This window comes from Sparus aurata, chromosome 18 (assembly GCF_900880675.1).
Source record: "Sparus aurata chromosome 18, fSpaAur1.1, whole genome shotgun sequence".
Lineage (NCBI taxonomy): Eukaryota > Metazoa > Chordata > Actinopteri > Spariformes > Sparidae > Sparus > Sparus aurata.
In genome coordinates this window covers 18,991,839-19,012,861 of record NC_044204.1, presented here as the reverse complement: position 1 = coordinate 19,012,861, position 21,023 = coordinate 18,991,839, and the positions used below count along the sequence as shown (strand labels likewise).

The window sequence follows — 21,023 nt, the reverse complement described above, 5'->3', positions numbered from 1 at the left end:
AGTGTCGATCCCCGAGTGCGACCTAACAGGCAGGAGATTAATGGTGGACCACTCCTCAAGCCTTCCTGTTAGGTCGCACTCAGGGATGTTCACCAGCTAGCTCGTTGCCTGCTTGCAAATGCTTTTTTTGGCCGCTTTGAGCACCTCGATCGGTGCGCCTTCACGTTTCATTATATTCGCATCATCAAAACAATCTTGATAGATAAATAGCACACATGTTACAGGGAAGAGGACGAATATGTATTTTTGATTTTGGGGTGAACTGTCCCTTTAAGCACTATAAGGGACATCATATGCTTGCATTTAAAAATATAGGTGTAGATGAATTAAGCCACACTAGGCAATGTTTCTCTGCAAAAATGACAAAATAGTTGTACTGTGTATTTTTCGGCCATATCCAACAACATCTCTCCCAGCATGCTCGCTGACAGTAGTCCCTGTGGTCGTCCCTGGAGAGCTATCCATGGCAGGTTGACATTATTTTTTCTTATTCCACATCCACTCCTTGCCCTGCTTGACATATTATTGTTCTTTTGTCACCTATGCAACAACAAACTTTTTTTTTATAGTCGTGCCTCCAGCAGTGTGACGTACACAAGCACTTGACAGCACAAGTGCAGTGGCTCAATTATAGGAATAACACGCTGGGGAGGTTTTCTTTTTTGTCACCCCCTCCCTCCCCGAAAACTGGAGTGGAACCAGCAGATTTTGACGGATTAGCCTCATTATACTCTTCATATTGACTTCTATTTAAAAACCCCAGACAGACACTCACATTATAATCTATGATGAAGACATCTTTAGGAGCAAAAAAAAAAAAAAGGCAGTGTATTCCCCTTCTTTCTATTGCATAGTGTCTGTCTGATGGTGGATGATATTTTTAACCTAGAACAACAAGCGTGATTTTCATTCCTCTACTTAGCACTACAGAATATTTAGCCCGTCGTTGCTCATGCTATTCTAAGATGCATTTGCATTAATCAGGGTTTAAAAAAAAAGACCGCATGGCACTCATTTCACATGGGGCACTGCAAGCAAACACGCTCACACCCAAACACTGCAACAGACACTATGAAACGGGGTGGAAAATAACATGCATTAATCAAAGTAGTCTCACACGCAGAGAATGAAACATTAAAAGATGTGAGAAAAAAAATCTGAAGTATTGTAATGAAAGGCTGCCCAGCCGTTCACGTTTGAACTAAACCCTCATCATTCTGAACAAAGGCGAGGAAAATTGACCATTGACCTTTTACTTCCTATGCTTCTGTTGCTCAGGAGTGTGAAGTTCTGCAGCCAGAGTCATAGATCGTATCAGAAATGTCTCTGCTTGATTGGAAACACTGGAAAATATAATTTGGCATAAGCTTCCAATCTTCTAAATTTCATTTTATGGGAGAAGAGGGTTAATGCCTGCCGTCGTCCTGTGGAAACAGTAAGTCGGGAAAGTGATTTGAAAAAAAACACAAAGTACCCTGCCTCGGTCTGATAAGTGAGCTCATCCCAAATCCTAATTGTGTCAAAGGTCGGATTTACCACTTCATTTTCTAAACAAGCGCCGGGCCATCGCACCATAGTGCGGTTGTGATCAATCTCATGTGAATATTGGGAGTGTGTTGTTAATGTTGCCGCGTGCACACAAAGCATGGGTGCCGGCACCTTTCCTTCAGGGAATAATTGGCTGTAGCTGTCTGTAAATACATGGTTTAAATCATAACCTCGCTTATCAGCTGCCCGCCAGTCCTGCACTGTGTGAGAAGGAGGAGGGCGAGCTTGCAGAGCAAAACTCCTCTCTCACATTCACAATTCTAAAATTTCATTTAAAAAGCAAACCGGTTTGAAGGATGAATCTTGGAATGTTAAGGCCATTTTTTATTGTCTACTTTTTTTAAAATAGCCAAAACTCTCTTTTTTAAACTTGCTTTTCAAAATGGACATATTTCTTTTTAGCTCCCACTAATATCAAAATCACACTCCGAGGTGGAAAACAAAGTGCAATAATCCCCCAGTGGAGACATTTTCATCCATGTATTGTTTCGTCTAATCCTGTATGACTGACCAAGCAAAAGGCAAGAAAGAATGATTCTTGAGTCTTAAGACCTCTGATTGTTTTCTCAAACATATTAAACTATTGGACTTGGAACCGAGAGCAAGAAAATTATAATTAGTCCACTTCTGACTGCATTTGCCTTTTCAGAGGTGCTCTATATACCAATTTGTTGCACTTTACATGTATTAATCACTTTTTTAATGGCCATACGTGAGCTGGTTGTGATGTGACCTTCCCTGTATCTATCAGTCGCCTGCACAGGCCTGTGGACGATGTGTTTAAGTTGTTTAATGCTGCTGGACTGTAGATTTCTTTGGACTTGAAGGATGTTTGGCAACAGTCCAAAGGATGTGACTGTATACACGTTCTCGAGTGCCTCTTTTTGCTCCGCTAACAGAGAGCAACAACAGCTAACATCATATTAGAAATGGAGCCCGCAAAACACAAATTAACGACCGGCTTCCAGCACAAAACAGACGTTCCACAGAGCCCCTTTGAATGGATCGTCTTAATGGCGTTCATACACATGAGGTTCTTATTATGCCACCATAGCTTTAAGTCAATTCAAATGTAATTAAGAAATGACAAATTAAAACCATCCTGTGGAAATTTAGGAGTACTAGAATAATGATGAGTTCTTAATGAAAACAACCCACAGACAGAAAGATGTGCATTGGATATCTAACAATGACCTGGTTGTTTTTGCAGCTGGAGACAAAATTGAGGGTCACAATTCAGTTGATTTTGGAAACAGCAATCGAGACAAACAGCACGGCCAGAGGGTCCATTTTAGAAGCTGTTTGGGCAAATTATCATGAAATGTCCATTTATTACTGAACACTTCGCAGACTTGTTGGCTTGAGACCCCCTGAGGTTCATTCTTCACCTTGGAAAACATCCTAAAACACCGAGAATTTACATCTAAGACGGATTACACCGATTTACCCACATTTTTAAACAGCCCCCCCCCCCCCCCCCAAAAAATGGAGCGACATCAAATAAACATGTGTTTTACTGAAACCCTCTGCTGGGGTCTTGAACTGGTCTAAATTGTTCCCACATGAGTTCATTTATCACTGTGCTGATTCTCCTCTGGGTGACTGTGTGACCTCTGCGGGACATTCAAAGATGCTGAACGCCCTCTGGCAAAAAGTGAACACCTTTTTCTTTTTCTTTATTATTATTGTTTTGAAAGAATGCAAACACTTTTTTACTACAAAATAAAAGCACGTCGTAAACATGCCGTGGGCAGTAACGTGGATCCTTCGTGCAGTGCGGGAGAATGAATGGACATCCGTGAAATCCCGGTGCGTCTCCTGAGAGACCTGTGGGTGCACACTGCAAAAAATACCCGCAGATTCACCTGGAGGACGGATCAGTCCGACTAAAATTTCCAAGTATTGTGTGTGTAAAGTGCTCTTTTTTTGTTTCTGACAAAGACATCGCTGGTTGAGGTGAGATGGGGCCATTTCCTCTCAGTGCGTGACAGCTACTTTAAAAAATATATATATATTTAAATACATTATTCATTGGACGATTTGTCAGCTCCTCCGTGCGCGATCTGCTCTCTCTCTGCCTTGTTTCTGTGACACTTACGTGCAGACATGTATTTAAATAAGCAAAAAAAATAAATCCCCTGCAAACAAGGAACAGGTGGGATCAAGCCGTAGCCCTGTGAGAGAAAAACGCTGTTTTTAAGAGAGAGAGAAAGAGAGAGAGAGAAAGAGAGAAAAAAATCGACATCGAGACTCAACAGCTTTTCCAAAGACGGGCATATTTTTTGCAGCGCGCCCTAACGCTGAAGTCATTCTCCGTCTCATACAACAGCAGCCAAGGACAGGAGAGCATCAGCAGAGAGAGGGGAAAGAGGAGAGAGAAAGGTGCCTCCTCTCGCCATTGCGAAATTCCGCCTCGCCGTTTTCGTCTCCGCGTCGCTGTGAAACGGCTGCTCTGACCGGGAGCCGACCGGAGTTTCTCTTTTTTGGAGGGGGACGCGGGGCATCGAACTTCACCACACGGGAAAAAAAACAACATATGCGTGGATTTCGGCTCTTTTTCCCTTCGCCAATGCAAAAGGAAATATGCAGCGAAGCCTCACCATCCTCTACACCAGTTTACTGGGGATATGCTTGGGTTCAAGCTCAAGTTTCCCAAGTAACATCAATATAGGTGAGAATGGCGCACACGCGTCCGACCTTTATGTCTCTATCTCTATTTCAAGTTTTACCTCATGTCTATTTTCTTTGTTCGCTGTGTTTTTTCCCCCGTCCATTGTGTCCAACATTAACTCCTCGTTCTTTGCTGCTCAACAGGAGGATTGTTCCCCACCGAATCGCACGAATATGAGGTCTTTCGTTTCGCCCTCTCTCACCACCAGGACATCCCCAAACTGGTGCCGCAGGTGGATATGGTCAAGATGGGAAATAGTTTCTCCATGACATACGCCTGTAAGTAGGCTCTTGTATCTTTGCCGGCTTTTCGCACATTCTGTCTGTTCAGCCTCCTTCCCCCTCGGATCTGTTTACCGACTTCCGTAAAGAGCGAACAAAAAAACAAACTCCACGGGTGTTAAAACCCGCGCAGGCTTTAGACGCACATACAGTATTATAGGCCTTCTGCAAAGATTGGTATGTGTTTGGAGGGTTTTCTGAACTGTTGCGTGGGACCGAGAAGGACTTCTGCTCTCATGCTTTCCTCGGCATGATTGCGCCGTGATTTTTGCGCTCCGGGGAAGACACGGGGATCTTTTTAAAATCAGCCTCTGCAGCAGCGACAGCAGCAGCAGCATCAGGTCCTACAGTCATGTAACATCAGCGTTTACAACCATGTGAATTTTTAAAACGGCTGCCAATGATCCCTGTGCGCCTTACCTTCCTTAAACCGAGGTGGAAAACAATGAGCCAGAGTGCAGATCAGGGCTCTCAGGCGATGTGAACAAAGAGGGGAAACGACTCTAAATGCATTTCTAATTAGCCACGGATCACAATCCGATTATCTCTTTCTGGCTGAACACACACTATTAAAACTCTCCCTCCCTAAAACCTTTGCAAAGACGTGCGCACGCAAAAAAACCCAAAAAAAAAACAATTTAACTTTGAGGACTTTAGGATTACCTGCCTGGTCTCGCTGATCTGATCTTCATTAACCTTTAATTAATTCATGTGAGGAATAATTGTGACATGGAGGATTAGAAAAATGGCATGTTGGCAGCAGGAGGACAGATTCATGGTCAACAAGCAAGTTGCGAAAATCATTATCCTGAGTCTTTGGTCTGAGCAATGGGGAAGCCATTCTCCTGTGGGTGATAATGTGTGCCATTACACCAGACACACAATTACTCCATGTCTGCGCTTTGCAAAAGAAATGCCAGTCTGAATTGTTTGTTCTTTGTTAACACTGCATTTATCCGTCCTTTGTATTCTGACAAGATTTTGGTCGCCCTCGAGACCTTTCAGCTTTGTTTTTTCCACGTTCAATCCTCGACTCCTCTGAATATGCCTGTGGCTCACTCACATTCACCATCGTGAAGGCGCACACTTCCAGGAGATACCCTTTGACAACCAGCCTTTCCTGTCTCCCTGCCATGGGTGTGATGTTGCCTCAGTGACAGACATTTGATTACTTCTTTCAGACACTGAATGTTGCATCTCTACTTAGAAACCTGTGTGTAATTTAGAAACGGATCTTTATTCCATATCCGCTTCTTTAGAAGCAGTCACAGTTATCAATCGTAGCTCACAGAATCGGCAATCTGTTTGTGTGTGTGTATGCGTGTGTGTGTGGGGGGGGGGGGGGGTGATTTATAAAAATACATGAAATACACACATGGCTGACTCAGAGTGAAAGCAAATCTGAAGGACTTCCTCCTTGTAACCTTTAAATTTCCTTCTTCGGTATGTTGAATAGCCCCAGATGTCTGGTCAGGGACGAGGCATTAAAATGCTTTTTAGGTTGATTATTGAATACTGTCACCACTCCAGACACTCACTCTATTTGTCTGCTTGTTGTTTAGTTTGCTTCTATACAAAATAACAGATAAGGAAAGCTAAACCAAGCACGTTGAGCCTTAAGAAAACAAACCCTAATAAACATTAAATCTCTGTATATACACACAGTTGGAATAACATTATCATTGGCGAATTAATTAACTTCAAATTTTCACTTCAAAATATATGACACACACAGTCACAAGGCAGTCAAAGCCCTATGCTATTGTTGTATAGTGCGAGTAGCTTGCAGTAGAAACCAGGAGTTAACACCATGTTTGTGTGACCACCCAACTTGGAGTTGACAGCCTGACAAGTCTCTTACCACAAGGGCTGTCGTCCGTGGAGTTGTTCTTTCTATCGAAGTACTGTCAGTGCTCATGATTCCTCAGCTCCAGGATTTTGGGTGCTAACAAAAGCCTTGTATTGGCACGACTCGCCTTAAGCCAAGTTAAGACAATGGAGGAGCCAGGACACAGCTTAACCTGACGGATGGGAAAGCTGAACCCTGTCTTCAGCACCTGAGCTAATTGGGCACCAGTTAAAACAGTACACAGTTCTAGCCTTTGGACAGACTCCCGTTTTTGGGTTCTACGCTAGATGTTGCTGTAAGGACTGTGACCGGAACAGGTGAGCAACTCTCTGATGGTTGCAAAAGACATGATTGTCTTTCTTTTTTCTCTGATGTGTCCATACTTGGGCTGTCTTTCACATTCTCATTTCCTGTCTCACAGACATTGGATCAAGATCTTAGCTTGGGTGGTAAAGGGGACAATATACCCTTAAGGGCCAAAGTGGCTCGCTAAAATCTAACAGATGCTACTACTGCATGGTGGATGTGTTTTCATCAGTTGGGTGGTGCTTGTCCATTTGACGCCAATCAAAGTCAAATTTGGATTCGTTGGACCCTATATCATCATGATTCATCCAGACGTCACTGCTGGTATCTGGCATACACAGGAAGGTGGTTGAGGACAGATGGGTTACTTCTCACCCACTGCCTCAGGTTGAAGCCTCCAGTGGCAAAGAGATTGCAGTTTTCCCTGCCAAGACTTTGGACTCTTCTAAACCTTCTCCCTTCTAGAGACAGTTGCCCACATAAAATTACTTTTCTACCATCTCACGAACAGACTCTCTTGGTTGGCTGTGATAACAAATGTACTGTGTGACTGTTCCACAGAACTTATTTTGGACAACATGGGCTGTGAGTGGTCTCAGATTAGAGCACCTGCAACTCTGGGTGTATTTTCCATCAGAAGATCTGTCCATAAAAACCAAAGAAGAGTCTTATCCGCAGGGAGAGGTCTCAAATGGTAGAACCATTTTTTGTTCTGGAGATGACCAACTTGTGTTCACAAAACTGTGTTTAGTTTCCTCCTTGGTTCTGGGATGAGTAGTTGAATACTGTTGTGTTCTTGTGTTACACAAACTGGTTTGGGCTTCATAGTGTGCCCCACAGGTTCAGGCTACAATCTAACAATGCTACTACAGCCCAGTTTATGAATTTTTGCCCTGAATGCTTGACTTTGGATAGGAGTTTTGACCAACCACCTCAGTTCTTCTGAGAGGTGGCAGTGTTGCATCTTGGGGGCTTGTGAGGGAACAATACTCTGTACTCGCAGGAGTGGTGTGGCATCTTACTGTCCTTGTCTCAAAGATGCCCACAGCCTCATTGTCCTGTCTGGATAACTTTGGTGTTGTGACAGCTGAGGGAGAGTGAAAGGACGTAAAATAACACTGCTGGACAATGGGACTTATATTCACACTCTGAGCAGGTACTAGTAATGCCCAGCCTGAATGGCTTTTGACTTGGTGGGCATCCATGGGAGGCACTATCCGGACAGACTCTGAATCAGCTCTTTCTTCTGATGGGGAAGAAAATCTTTGCCAAGCTGCAGTGTTGCGTCGTTTTTGGGGGAAATTTTCACCGTTATCGAAAAGATTGAGAGTGAAGAGACAGACAGTAAATGGGAAAGAGAAAGGGGGGCGGGGGGCATGACACACAACAAAGGTCACCAGCTGGAACTGATGTGCTGTTATGCAGCATGCTCACAATTTATTTGGTGTTTTGTTGGTGATTGCAGTGAGGCAATAGGGGAGCAGCAACTGGCTGTGTTAGCTCTGCGAGACCCAGGGCTCTACCTGTGAGAGATTTCTCAATCCAGAATCCTCTTGTGGGCTTTAATGTTGGGGAGGTTGCAAAGATCACTTTAGCCCCGTGAATGGTCTCCGTATCTTTCCTGATGTTAGTGTGGAGGACTAACTCCAATCGACTTTGACAGGCTGCACTGTGTAACAGAACTTTACTCTCAGTCCCATCAGGTACCAGAGCATAATCCTCCATACGCTTGTCTCCATGAGTCAGTTAAATCTTTGCAACAGAGAGCAAAACCTTCCATTTCCCCAAGGAGCGCCCTACACGAGAGTCTACTCGACTGTATTTATGTCTTTGTCTGGTGGCTTATTTTGCTGTGTCTTGTCTTTCTCTGGCAAGTTATCATTTACATCATGTTGTATTAAGAGATGTCTGCAGCCTAATGTCTTGTAGTTTCCCTTTAGTGTGCATTTTGCAGCCGGATAACTTCGACCAAAGTGTCAGCACCGGTCATTGCTCTTAATCTATGTCCCCGTTTCTTCCCAGGCCTCCCACTTAATGACTGCTTTGGTTGCCGAAACTAAAGATTGAATGTGACTCAGTGGCACCTCATTAGGTTCCAGGGTTTCAGGGGGGACCTAATGACGCACCTTCCACCTTTATTGCAGTTTGGTTGGCTTCCTGGTCCCCCATCCTATCCCTCTGTAGTGTGCGAAGCCGTGGCTTTGGGACTAGAACCTTGGTTGAGTTAAACTCCTCCCCAGTCAATGTAGAAACCCTCAGCCAATGATGGAAACTGCACTTGTGTACGGTACAGTTCCATAATTTCTTTCCTCATCTCATCTTTGCTCCTTTGCGATCTCATCAGTCACTCAACAGTCCTCATCAAATTCACTGTTGTCACAATGGAAGTGTGTGCTTTGGAGGGATGACAGACATCTGCACTGTCCCTTGTTAAGGTCAAAGTCTTCTTTATAACTGGGCACATGGATATTAAAGGCTCGAAGGATCAATTTAGATTTAACCAATTTAAAGAAAGTTGTACAAACCGACTCTCGTTAACTTCCAAATGTTCTGGTTCTGAATGTTGAATGGCCATAAACGTCTGGTAAGGGTTGAGACATTAAATGGTTTTCCGAGATATTTATGTATTATATGATACTGTTACAACACCAGTGAATACGCACTTGCCCACGTGTTGGTGTTTGGTTCTACACAAAAGAACAGCTGTGTACGAAGTATACAGGCGCTGAAGTAAATAAACAAATGTTAACAAATAAGCAAATCTCCACAGCTACCACGGAGGTTTAATGTAATGTGGTTGTTGCAGTTCTTATGCGATGCAGTTATGAGCTCAGAATTGGATTTGAAATAAAGCATTATGTGCAGCGGCACCAATGCAGATTTATAGACATTCAGTGCTGGCTGCTGCTGAATGTTGAGTCCAATCACTAAAAGAGAATTTACTCCTCTCCGTCAGAGTATAGTGCCTATATCCCTGCATTTTCCCTTTATTTAGTGTAGTTCTCCTACCTGTCCATAAAAAAACACTGACTTTATGAAGTTCATCCTGTCCAGAGTTGTTTTTATAGTACGTATAATTTTCCGGGGTATCTTTGAAAATACAATAAGAGCTGCAGAAACCTGGACCCCCCCCCCCCCCATCCATTTAGGACAGGGAGCCAGGCAGAGCTGTGTAATGAAATTAAACAAACCCAAGATGCCCTCATTAAGGAGATGGTCCTGTGCTCAGAAGGGAATATGATGTGAATATGAGGGTCAGGCTGCTGCTGAACATTTCCAGGGATGTCGCTAGTGGATCAAACATGGTGCCTATAGCAGCAGAGAGGGATGTGGAGAGGGAGGCGCAATGATGTCTTAGTCACAGCGTACACTGAGTGGAGAGACAGCAGCAAACATACAGGAGGTCGGTAAAGAACAATATGCTGCATGTGCCGTCTATTAACTGCTTTTATTGTGTCCTTTCATGCAGTCAATTGCTGTCAAACTCTGTTTAACAGTTAGGTAAAAGTCTGAAAGATTTCAGGAAACATCTTGAAACTGATTATCTGATCAGGGATCACTGCCGATATTTAGTTTTTACCTGATCTGAACTACATCTTGAGACTTTCAGCACTCCGGATGTCTGCGGATCTTTCCTCCGTCGAGTCACCCCTCTCAGTCCTCCACACGATGCCATCAAATATGACATCTTTTCTTCATCGTGTCACGCATATCACTGCAGTCCATGGGTATGATGGTGGGCTGTGGTACAAGCATGTCAGAAAGATTCACTGCAGAGGGTGACGGCTTGAATGAAAGTGACACCTCTTCATGCTGTGTGTCACTCGTTCTAACAGAGCATTGGATGTGGAGGCTATAGAGACATGTTTTTGAGGGAAAAGTAGGGCTCCAGGGCCTGTTTATAATGAGTCAGAAGAGAAAAGCAGCCTATTCCTGGATTTCTTTATAATGCGACCAAGTGGAGGAGTGTGTGCGTATGCATCTGGGTGCCCGTTCTGGTATCTGTGTAGGATGTCTTGACTGAGTGACAGTTCACCTCTGTAAGTGTGTGTGAGTGTGGGAATGTGCCCGGGGCTCTTGGGGGTCCACAAGTGTGAAAAGCAGCCCTTGTGGGGGTATGAATGGAGCTCCGGATGAGGGTGATACTCATCAGCTGGCTCTTATGACTAGCCACTTCCTCCACAAGCAAGCCCTCCCACCACACACACACACACACACACACACACACACACACACACACACACTTGCTGGCACCTGCCTAAAGAGCAGGAGAAAAGGGGCGAGAGGTCGGGGATTTGGGTGGACTAGGGCAAAGGTGACAGAGAAAACTAAGAGGAGCGACGAAAAAAAACATGAGAGATAGAAACGTTGAATGTTGATGGTGAAGTGATTCATTTCATTTCCAGCCTGTGGAGTCATCAGGGTAGTAATGACGACGGCAACACTGTCTGCATAATGTGACACTGAGTATCGGAGCTCATTTGCATTCCCCTGTCTTCTTTATGGCTTCACATACACAAAACAACTGGTACACCTGCATTCTTGGCACTTGTTTGTATGGATCATGGCTCACTTCCTATATGCGCCTTTGTTTTCACATTTTCAGTGAAAGCACTTGCTGGATTGACTCATTTTACATGTTTCCTGCGGTTAAAAATAACTGCCAGGGATGCTGTGTGTACACGGAGAATATTAGTCACAGTCCCCCTCAGTTAGATATCACATTACCATAATCTGCTATTGACTTGGTTTATAATAAGGACGTCACTGAATCGCTAGCTTCATGTCAAATCCCCTGCAGGCTCACGCCTATATTATCTACTTTTCTTTTTGATATCCTACATGTGTGTGGTGAGATTCAGGCTAAGCTTTGGCTATTTTTGGTTGAAAAACTGCCTGCAGAATATTGCACCTGGCAACAAAATGTAACATCTCACACTATGGAACTTTGAATTATATGTACATTTAGCGCTGTGAGTCACTAGCACGGTCAGATTTGATTTTGTGTCCAGTTCAGCCACCCTGATCATAAACCTTTCATTAGAGACTAATTAGTGTTCATGGAATAGACAATTTGTGTTGTCACTGTGTTATAGGCAGCAGTATTTCCTGGGGTCTATGAAGGCCGGTTAAAGAGGACTGGAGGAAGATCTACGAGGCAGTCATGATCAATGAATTGAGTACAGAGGCCTGCTGAGCTGATCAATACAGCAAGGCTGGAAGGAGGAGGGTTTGTTTCCCTCCGGGTAGGCCTATAGGATTTATATGAATTACTGTTGGGTGATGAGATGTACGTAAGTCTTTGTCGCAGAGAGAGTGTACAGGTAGAGGTCAAGTCCAGGGGTGGTCTAACATCCGTGGTAATTCAAGTCCTGAAGGGTTGGAAATCAGTGATATGAGCGAAAATTACTTTTAATGTTTACAAACAATTTAAGTTATAATTATATTTTCATGGTCTTGAAGTTAGTTATGAAGATATCAAACGCATTGGATGTCTTAAGTTAAGTTTTGCCTGCAGAGGAGTACATTTCCCAACTTATCGCAAAGAAATACGATGCGATGTTGCAGATCGGATGTAAATAATCAGGGAATATTGAGCAAAAAGCTGCAGTTAGTCTTGTAGTGTAATGTTGAATATAGCTGCACACTGGTCGCATCAATCACTCTGAAATATAAAAGGAAGTTGAGCTTGGCGTCTATACATGTTTTGAATTCTCTTTACGTACTGTGCTAAATCTGCAAGTCAAAGTTTATGTAACAAAGTGTTCATGGAAAGTCTCCAAGAGGCGACAAGAATACTCTTTGACTGCTGCTTCTTAGACGTGTAACTCAACATAAAAATGATAATTCCAGGTTATTACGGCTTATTTCTGTGATTTTGTCTGTAGTTCCTTTCAGTAGTAATGACATTGTACCCTTCAAGTTAAGTGCTGAGAGCCGGGAACCCTGCATCATAGTCAGACAGTTGGGCAGACTTTAAACACACCCCAAGGTTAACCAAACCAATTAGACAGAGAAAAGGGAAAAGGAAATGGTCAAATTATTACCCAAACTTCTGATTCTACTATGAACCATTACACTCATGTGATTGTACTTTCAGTTTTACCTCAAAATAAATTATTTTGGATTAGTCGTTCCAACCTTTTAGCTTGTGACCTTTCAAACACTGTCACTGCTTCTGTTAGTGGGTTATTACTGTCAACCAGAAGAGGTTATTTTGTCCCTTTTTCACTTGGAGATGTGTGTATTTTTTTTCTAGTTGGATAAATGTTCTTTATCCTAGCCTGTTTCTCTTCTTGTGACTGCTCAGATTCATCGTCGAGATTGGGAATCACTGTTTTGCATATCCTAACTTAAATGTCGGCTTTGCTGACTGCTCAGCTTTTTTGTTATTTAAAAGAGTTTATGTTTTCACTTTTGTGATCTTGAGATGTATTTAGGTGGCTGGTATCTATGAGTGAGATGGAACGAGCTGTTGGGCCTTGGTGGAGGTATGCACTCTACTGGATGCCATTATTTTCCCATTGGACTTAAGTGTGGCACTGTAGCTATAAAAATCCAAGAGTCCGTGCACCAGCCCTCAACACAAATGAAAAAACCTTTGTGGCCATGTTATGTTTCATCGTGCGTCCGGCTACAGTTGCCTTGCATTTTTCCTCATCAGAGTCGTTTCGTGCTTTAACAACTAAACAGAAACGGGTGCGAGCATGTGAGTCTGCTTTGTGAAGTTGTGTGGTCGCCCACTTGCACACACACAATAGCTAACAAGAGACAGAGCTGGAGCAGATGCTTTTAATGTATTATTCAATGCAACGCTTCCAAAGCTATCACTCCATGGAGTTATAAGCATAAATATGTAATAATATCTCTAAAAAAGAAGACATTTCTACCAATTCTGTTAAGCACCGAAATGCTTAAAATTAGAAGCTATAAATATCCAACATTTAATTCTGTATTTCTTACATTTTCTCCTTTCTTTTTTGCTCCATTCTTACCCTCCAGGGGCAAACAACACCACTGAAAGGAGTGTGTCAGCTGGGGTGTATGTGTTAAGAGGAAGAGGGCGGGGGGATGGAGGTTAGGCCACATTTCCAGACCCGGTGGCTGGTGTCAGTGAGGCTCTGGGGTGTTGTATTTTATTGTGTAGCTACTGTGTCAGCCATTGAGGTACAGCTGTGGCGACTGACTTCCACAGTGCATGCATGTCAGAGGGATTACCGACAGTTCGACGTGTTATTGAACAAGTTGGACGAATAGCAGATCACCACTCCCTCCTGACTCTTTGGGACATGACAGTTATTTGTCGAGGAGAAAACAAAGAGAACGGGGAGGGTGGGGAAAAAAAAAAAAAAAGAAACTGACGGTTGTTCTCCAGGGCTGGAGTCTGGCAGGTGCTAGTTTGATGAATGAGAAGGCTTGGATTTTTTTGCTCCAGAGCGCCAGGGATAGAGAATGGCCCATAGCAATCAATGTAGATCAGCCAAAAATGGCTCCCCAAGCAGCAGAGTGATAGAGTGTGGAGCAGAAGGGCGATAGAGATTGTTTCTGTGTGTGCCCCTTTTTGCTTTGCAAAAGAAAGGGAAGAGGGGATGTGCAGACGGGGCAGGGGTGACAGAAATGGTTAGGAAGGGGAAAATAAGCAACCTGTCATTTAATCCCATCCGCTTCTAAGAACCACCTGCCACATAAAAGTAACCCCGTTGGCGAGCCGGCGCCTCGAGGTTGGGGAATTCTGTGGTGTTGACAAGAAACCAGTCTTTATCTCACACACACGCCTCCGAACACGCGCACAATGCTGACGGCAGTGTCCACTCAGGTTCTATTTGTTCCCCTCATTGTCTTTCTAAGCCTGCTCCGAGTCCCTCTCTGTATGCATGCGCGCTCACCAAGTATTTAAAACAAATCTGTCGTCCCTGGAGGTAATGGCAGCTGGGACGTGGAGGTCTGAGCTAAGACGTGTGGGGTTGGCAATTAGAAAACAATGTGTTCGGGGATGAGGACCCGCATTGGTGCAGCGGGGTGGAGGGACGAGCAAGCGCCGGATGATGGTAGCTGTCATGGTTTTGCAACAAAGACAGAAGCGGAGTCCCTCTTTTTTTTGTCGTACAGCACATCTCAGGAGCTTCTGTGTACTTTAATGAGGAACAAAGCCTACAAGCATATTAAACTGCGAGACATGGTGTAACTGCTCTTATGGTGACAGCACAAGACGGCTGTTGTCAACTGCACAGTCCCGCAGATGCTCTCGGTACTAAATGACTGCCTTGCCATGTTTCTGCAGGTTGGAAAAGCAAATAAGATGAAACACAGACATCCAAACATAGGCGTTATGGTCGGACAATAAGACATTAAATTCCGTGACGATAGGTCTCATGGATGTGTCAGACCTTTGTTGCTAATTTTAAAACCTTCACTGAGACGAAATACTGCAAGATAAGATTTGTAGTGTATATAATTGACTGAGCACTAATGTTGTCAGTTTTTCTGTTTTTACACTTTTCCTCTACACTTTTTTTTTTTTAAAACAAAGGCTCCTTGACCTCAGAAATAGGTGGACAAAAGCAGGTTTCTCAGTTCTAAATGACCCTGTTGTGAGCACATTTTGTTGTAGCTAGCTAACACGAGTATTGGTTTAAAACTCTGTCCACCTACGTTAAAGGAGAACACCAAAAGTGGAGTTGGACATTAGAACACTAGGTACTTAGCCCAGCATGCTAACATATGCAGCTGATTTTCATAGCAAATAAACGTAGCTTGCTGCTTACTTCACACAAAGGACACATGCAGTTTTCAGTTTTAACAGGTACAGCTTTACTGTTTGAAATTCTAAGAAATGTTTCATTAAGTCGGCTGAAATAACCCTGTCGCAAAAATACTTTGTCGTTGCTAGCCAACTCATTAGCTACATGAGAGTTGGTTTAAAACTCTGTCCACCTGGCTTATGTTAAAAGGATTGATTTAACATAGCTGATAGCTGACATGATAAGCTTCTTGGCTTTGGACGTAACTTTAGCATTACCAAGGAGTTAGCCAGTAAGCCCTGCATGCTTTTGCATTTGCAGCTTATATTGCAGCAGATAAACATAGCCTACACTTTTTGCTCTTGGGAGTTTGGTTTTGTTAATATCGATAAAACAACACCCAACATAATTATTTGTATAGGCTAATGCTCCATTTAAACATGTGGAGAAACCCAGATCTTCAGGCTGGCTGTACTACGGTTGCTAAGCTTGCTCTTTAACCAAGGTTAGTTGTAGTGCTGGAACAAGAAGTTGATTCATTGATAAGTTAACAAGCAGAAAATGAATCGCCGTTAATACAATTTACAATAAAACTTTAAATAATTAGGCGAAAGTGTGAAATTTGAGCCTTTTAGATTAGCTTTTATAGCTAGAAGCTTTTAGCTTCTTTTATAAAGATGTAACCTTGAGGAATTATCTGTTAGTTATGACAACCATTTTTCAGTGTAACTGATAAATAAAAAAAAAAAGATGAACAGATTATCAGCGAAGATAATAATTGTGACTTGCACCTCTATTTGTTGCGTTTCTGGCAGGGGCGGTTCTAGGGGGGGGCCAACAGGGGCCAGTGCCCCCGTAACTCTGAGTCTGGACCCCCCTGTGGCCCCCCCGACAGGGAGTCTGCATCAATAATACAATGACAGATTTCTTGCAATGATTTTGTTTTTAAGGGAAAGGCAGAAATAAAGTGTCTCAGCAGTTTACTACCCAATCAAAATTGCTGAAATTGTAAACACTGTTTTGTCTGAATGAGGGATTTATCTTTTTTTCCGGGTTGTATGTGCCCCCTAACAAAAAAGCCGGCCCCAACCTGGCCCCCCTATTAAAACTGGTCTAGATAGCCACTGGTTTCTGGCCCTAACTCAGAGATTCTGCTCAGGTCCATCACGAACACCTCTCATTTCCCAGAGGCCTCGCTGGAATTTGCTGAAGACAGTTGTTAATTTATACGCACAGTTCCTAATGAATTAGCATGCAGATTGTGTGTTTGCCTCTTCTTGCTCCACATATCCACCTCCATCACTTCTTCTGTCAGAGAAATGGAAGTGTGTGAGCGCAACTGTCCCTCTGCACCTGTCGACACTGATACACAGATGGGGAGATAATTGCTCAGGGATGATTGTTAAGGAGATAATTGGAGTTTCCATACCCCCTGACAGGAGTCGGTCCGAGCTGGGTTTCTGACCCGCTGCCCAGGTAAGTATTTATTCAGCAGGCGGCGGGGCTTCTCTGCAAACCAGATTGGAAACGTGGCAACAAAACAGTGAGGAGGGGAGACAGTGGCCTTGTGTGTGAGGGTTGGAGAGTGAGGCACAGGATGTTGGGAGCTGAGGGGAGTGCTCTCACACCCTCGATTACCCATTTAATGAGGCAATGCCGTGCCATTGTTTTATTACTTTGAGGAAATAGGAGAAATCTAGATTTCGCAGTGTGGTCCCTGCGTTCCCCACTGCTAGGCTGGCATCTGTTCTCTTTGTTCGCAGCAGTCTCCCTATCATCTCCTCTCTCAGACACTAATGCTTCTGTTTCTTCTCCTCTCAAGCAACCGGCCTCGCCTTCTGTCCGCTCTCACCTACATTTCCAAGACATGCTTGCTTTTTGGCTCATCCTTATTAACCTTCAATTACCCCCCTGTTTCAACTAATATTTCCCATGAGTGTTCAGTGTTACCCGGCTTTAGTCTGAGATCTGTTTGGCTGGTCAGCTGCTCTGATCACTGCTATCCCCAGCAGTGGAAGCTGACTTCCTGTCATTTTCTCTTTTCTTCACTTTTCCTTCTGTCTACCTCCAGTACCTCAACCTCTGCATCAACTCCTAATTTTTTCCTTTTCTCCCCTTTCTCTATTTTGCCACACACACTGGTACCAGCAGAGACATAAACACGGTTTTATTGCTCTTGCACAGGTACTAAATCTCCCTTAAGCTTGAGGAGCTAAAGCTGTTTATTCCAGGGAACAGCGAGCGCACCTCTATGGAGTGCAACATACCGTGGGGTGTGGGTGCTCAAGAGAGGTAGAAAGGTAGCGAGGCAAAACCGACCTCCACCTTTAAACCTCTAAGACCTGTTTTGCGTTTCTTGACAATATCCTTCGATTGAAGGATCTCTTTGATGTGTTATCGTTGAATGAATCATCTCTAGAATAGATTTCAAGTCATTAGCCGGGGATCCCAGAGTACAAACCCTCCCACTCAGTCAGGTCTGGGGACATTCATGCAGATCCACGTCGTTGGTGCTGTGTTTCCGTCCCCCGGGTCCCTGTCCTCTGAATGGAAGCGGATTGATTGCACTGTGTTAGTCACGCTGTGTTGGAGGCCACCCCCGCCCATCACCTGAGGGATTCTTCACAGGCAGAAGCTGTGTGTGAGACGCTCTCTCATCAAAACCAGCGAGACATTTTTTTTTATTGAGATGAGGTGTCGGGGAGGGTGCGTTTGCACCCTAAGCAGCTCCAGAACGCATGTGCATGGGCCCGTGAGCAAATCGGATATCAACTTCTTTGGCTCTGCCTCTCATTAACATAGCTGATTAGCTCTCCCGAAGATGGATGGGACCTGAGGGACCACAACATGCTCTCTGTTTTTATTACACACATCATCTGACAGTTATTAGCCATGGGTGGCTGAGTGGAGGATGATTGTGTGCGTCTTCCAGTGTCTGGTGTCAGATGTGTTTATCCCCCCTCAAAGGGCTCTGTGGTTGATTGAGTGACCCTTCACCCTTGAGGAGATGGTGTATATTACTGCCTGATGTGACAGCAACCTTCCTGCCACTGTTAGCCCTCTTCCATCTTTCAAAAGGATACCTTAAACTAAGTATGGACAAGATAGTATAGCATCCCTTGTGATTACGAGCCAGCAGACTAAAGGAACTGCCTGCCAGCCAACATGAAAAATTGCTTTCATACCTGCACTAGGCTTATTTTGGGGGAGCATTTTATGCCTTTATTAGCAGTATAGAAATGACAGGGAAATAAGGTGAATGGAGGTTCCCAACCACACTGTTCACATGGTTCAAGTTGGCGTTGTAACCTGGGTGCACACTTGTAGTAGTTCATGGAACCAAGGGCATTACTTTGTGTTGAAAAGTGGTGGGTACATAAGGGCTCATATGAAAAGAGTCTATTGAAAGGTCTTCAACAAGTGCAATTTCATGTGATGGTTGAGCGTATGAGGTCAAAGTGGATGTTTATGGTGGGAAAAAAAGAAGAAAAGAAAAGAAAGAGAAGAAAAGAAACTGGTCTTTGAGCTGAACAATTAATCGAAGTTGAAGTTGATTAGTTGACCAATTTGAGACAATTTTGATAATCAACTAATCGATTCAAGCTGTACAGTAAAAGTGTGATACATTTTCTGCTTCTAAATTTAAAGATATGAGGATTTTATTTTTGTCTCCCTTTTCTATCACAACAGAGCTGCAATGACAAGTCAAATAATTGATTGAGTCTTCAACTGTTAAATTGCTCACTAACTTTTTTAATAATGATCAGCTTCTCAAATGTGAATATTTTCTGATTTCTTCACTTTATGAAAGCAGTGGTGAACTCCAGATGTTTGAGGGGCTGGGGCGAAAAAAATAAAAAGGCACCGGCTAAATGCGAGGGAGTCATCGGCACGCAGAAAGGGCACTTTATCACACAATGTCCACTGGAAGGGACACCCCAACAACTAATGGATTAGTCAAGAAGATGGTCAACATATAAATCGATAATTAAAAAGATAATCGCTAGTTGCAGCCCTATTTCATTGTCTTATATGTATGTCTGGGTTTTGGACCAGTGGTCAAAATTACAAGACTTTTGTAGTTGTTGCCTCAGGCTGTGGGAGTTTGTGAAAGACATCTTTCAACAAATTTGATTTACTGTTTATGACAATAGTATTTGCGGTATATATTCAAGGATTGGCCACCTGTTGAATTCATACTTAAAGCAAATAGGGGGCAGCATATCACCAGAGTAACTGCGAACTGTAGCTGCCGTTAGCGAAATTAGCCATGCAGCCAACGATACTGACTGGCAACTCAGGGACCAGGGGAGTGTTGGTGTTTACAGTGCTTGCACAGGAGCTTTGAACTCTTAATGGCCAGGGCTAGCTGGTTAGCAAACTAAATTCGTAAAATATCTGTGTTAAACTACATAGACATCATGACATGAAATCTGTTATTTATTCACATTCTGTCGACATTTCTTGGTTATTTTATTTTTATTTTTTCAACAAAGAGTCTTACACATTGCACCTTGAATATAGCATCAGCAGTTTTCCTTGTTGTGTCTTATTTTGCTACCAGTTTTGACTGAAAAAGACATTGAGCTCCCCAGGGATCAGTCTGATCCACAGTCTTGTGGTGTAAAGGTGACACTGGACGGACAACATAAGCCCGGGTGTGTAGTAGTTGGAGTGAGACTCACTGTATAAAGGTGGTGTGTGACTCTGGGAATCAATCTGACAGGGTTATGCCGGGGTGGAGTAAAGCTGGGTTGGATTCAGCTGCTCTCTCTTCCAGTCTATGTTTTTTGTACATCGATGCCCTCAAAAAATAAAAAATAGAAAAACAGTAATTTCTTATCTTCGGAAAACAGAGTTTTGTGGTAAAAGTACACAGAATAGTGAATGGCTTATAGCCGATTAGCGCATAAGATGAGCAACTTAATCGGATGTCCTATTTTGAGGACTCACCCAACATGTCAGTCCTCAGTAGAGGGGCTCTATTAAAAAAGGACCTTTATACATGGCTGAACAAGAACCCTCCAATCAGTACGCTCCCTCCAGCTGAACCCAGCATCCTGCTGCTGTGAAATTCCCTCTGTACTGCTGACCTTAATGTTGCACAGGATAATGGCATGCATGTCCCAGGGGAGGAAAATAGTAGAAGCTCCATGTCCCTTCTGTGTATGTGTGTGTGTGTATGTGTGCTCTTGGAGGCATATAATGTATATAACATCCTTACAGAACATTTGCGGTTTGCATGCGGTCACAGTAAGCCCCGTGAGTTCAGAGAACATGTGTCTACTGAGCCAACATTCTAAAAAACAGCATCCTCGTATTGATTCTCAGAAACCTGATTAGAGTTTGGCTTCCCCAAAAAATACATTTGAAAAATTGTTTTGCTACTGCACACGGTACAATTCAATCCAGCGGTATTGATTTTCTTGACATATCAAGCAATGCAGAGATATTGAAAAACGAATCACACACACCGACATGGAGGAGCTGCTCTGTAATACCACAGGCCTGTGCACAGGTTGGCAATCAGCTCCAGTGGAGCAACTGGGAGTCAGCTACCATGCACAAGGGCACCTTGGTACCTTTGACTGATACAGCTGGCCAGTGTATCTGGTGAAAAACAGAGC

General features: G+C 43.5%; 1 protein-coding gene across 1 annotated transcript in view; it reads left to right on the top strand.

Annotated features, from left to right (window-relative positions):
* Window positions 1-3,354: 3,354 nt before the first annotated feature.
* Window positions 3,355-21,023, top strand: part of LOC115568536 (glutamate receptor 1) — an 85,677-nt gene continuing 68,008 nt past the window's right edge. The window contains 2 exon segments of the mRNA XM_075488154.1: window positions 3,355-4,219; window positions 4,363-4,497. Of these exon segments, the coding sequence (XP_075344269.1) occupies window positions 4,132-4,219; window positions 4,363-4,497 (223 nt within the window). The 5' untranslated portion in view covers window positions 3,355-4,131.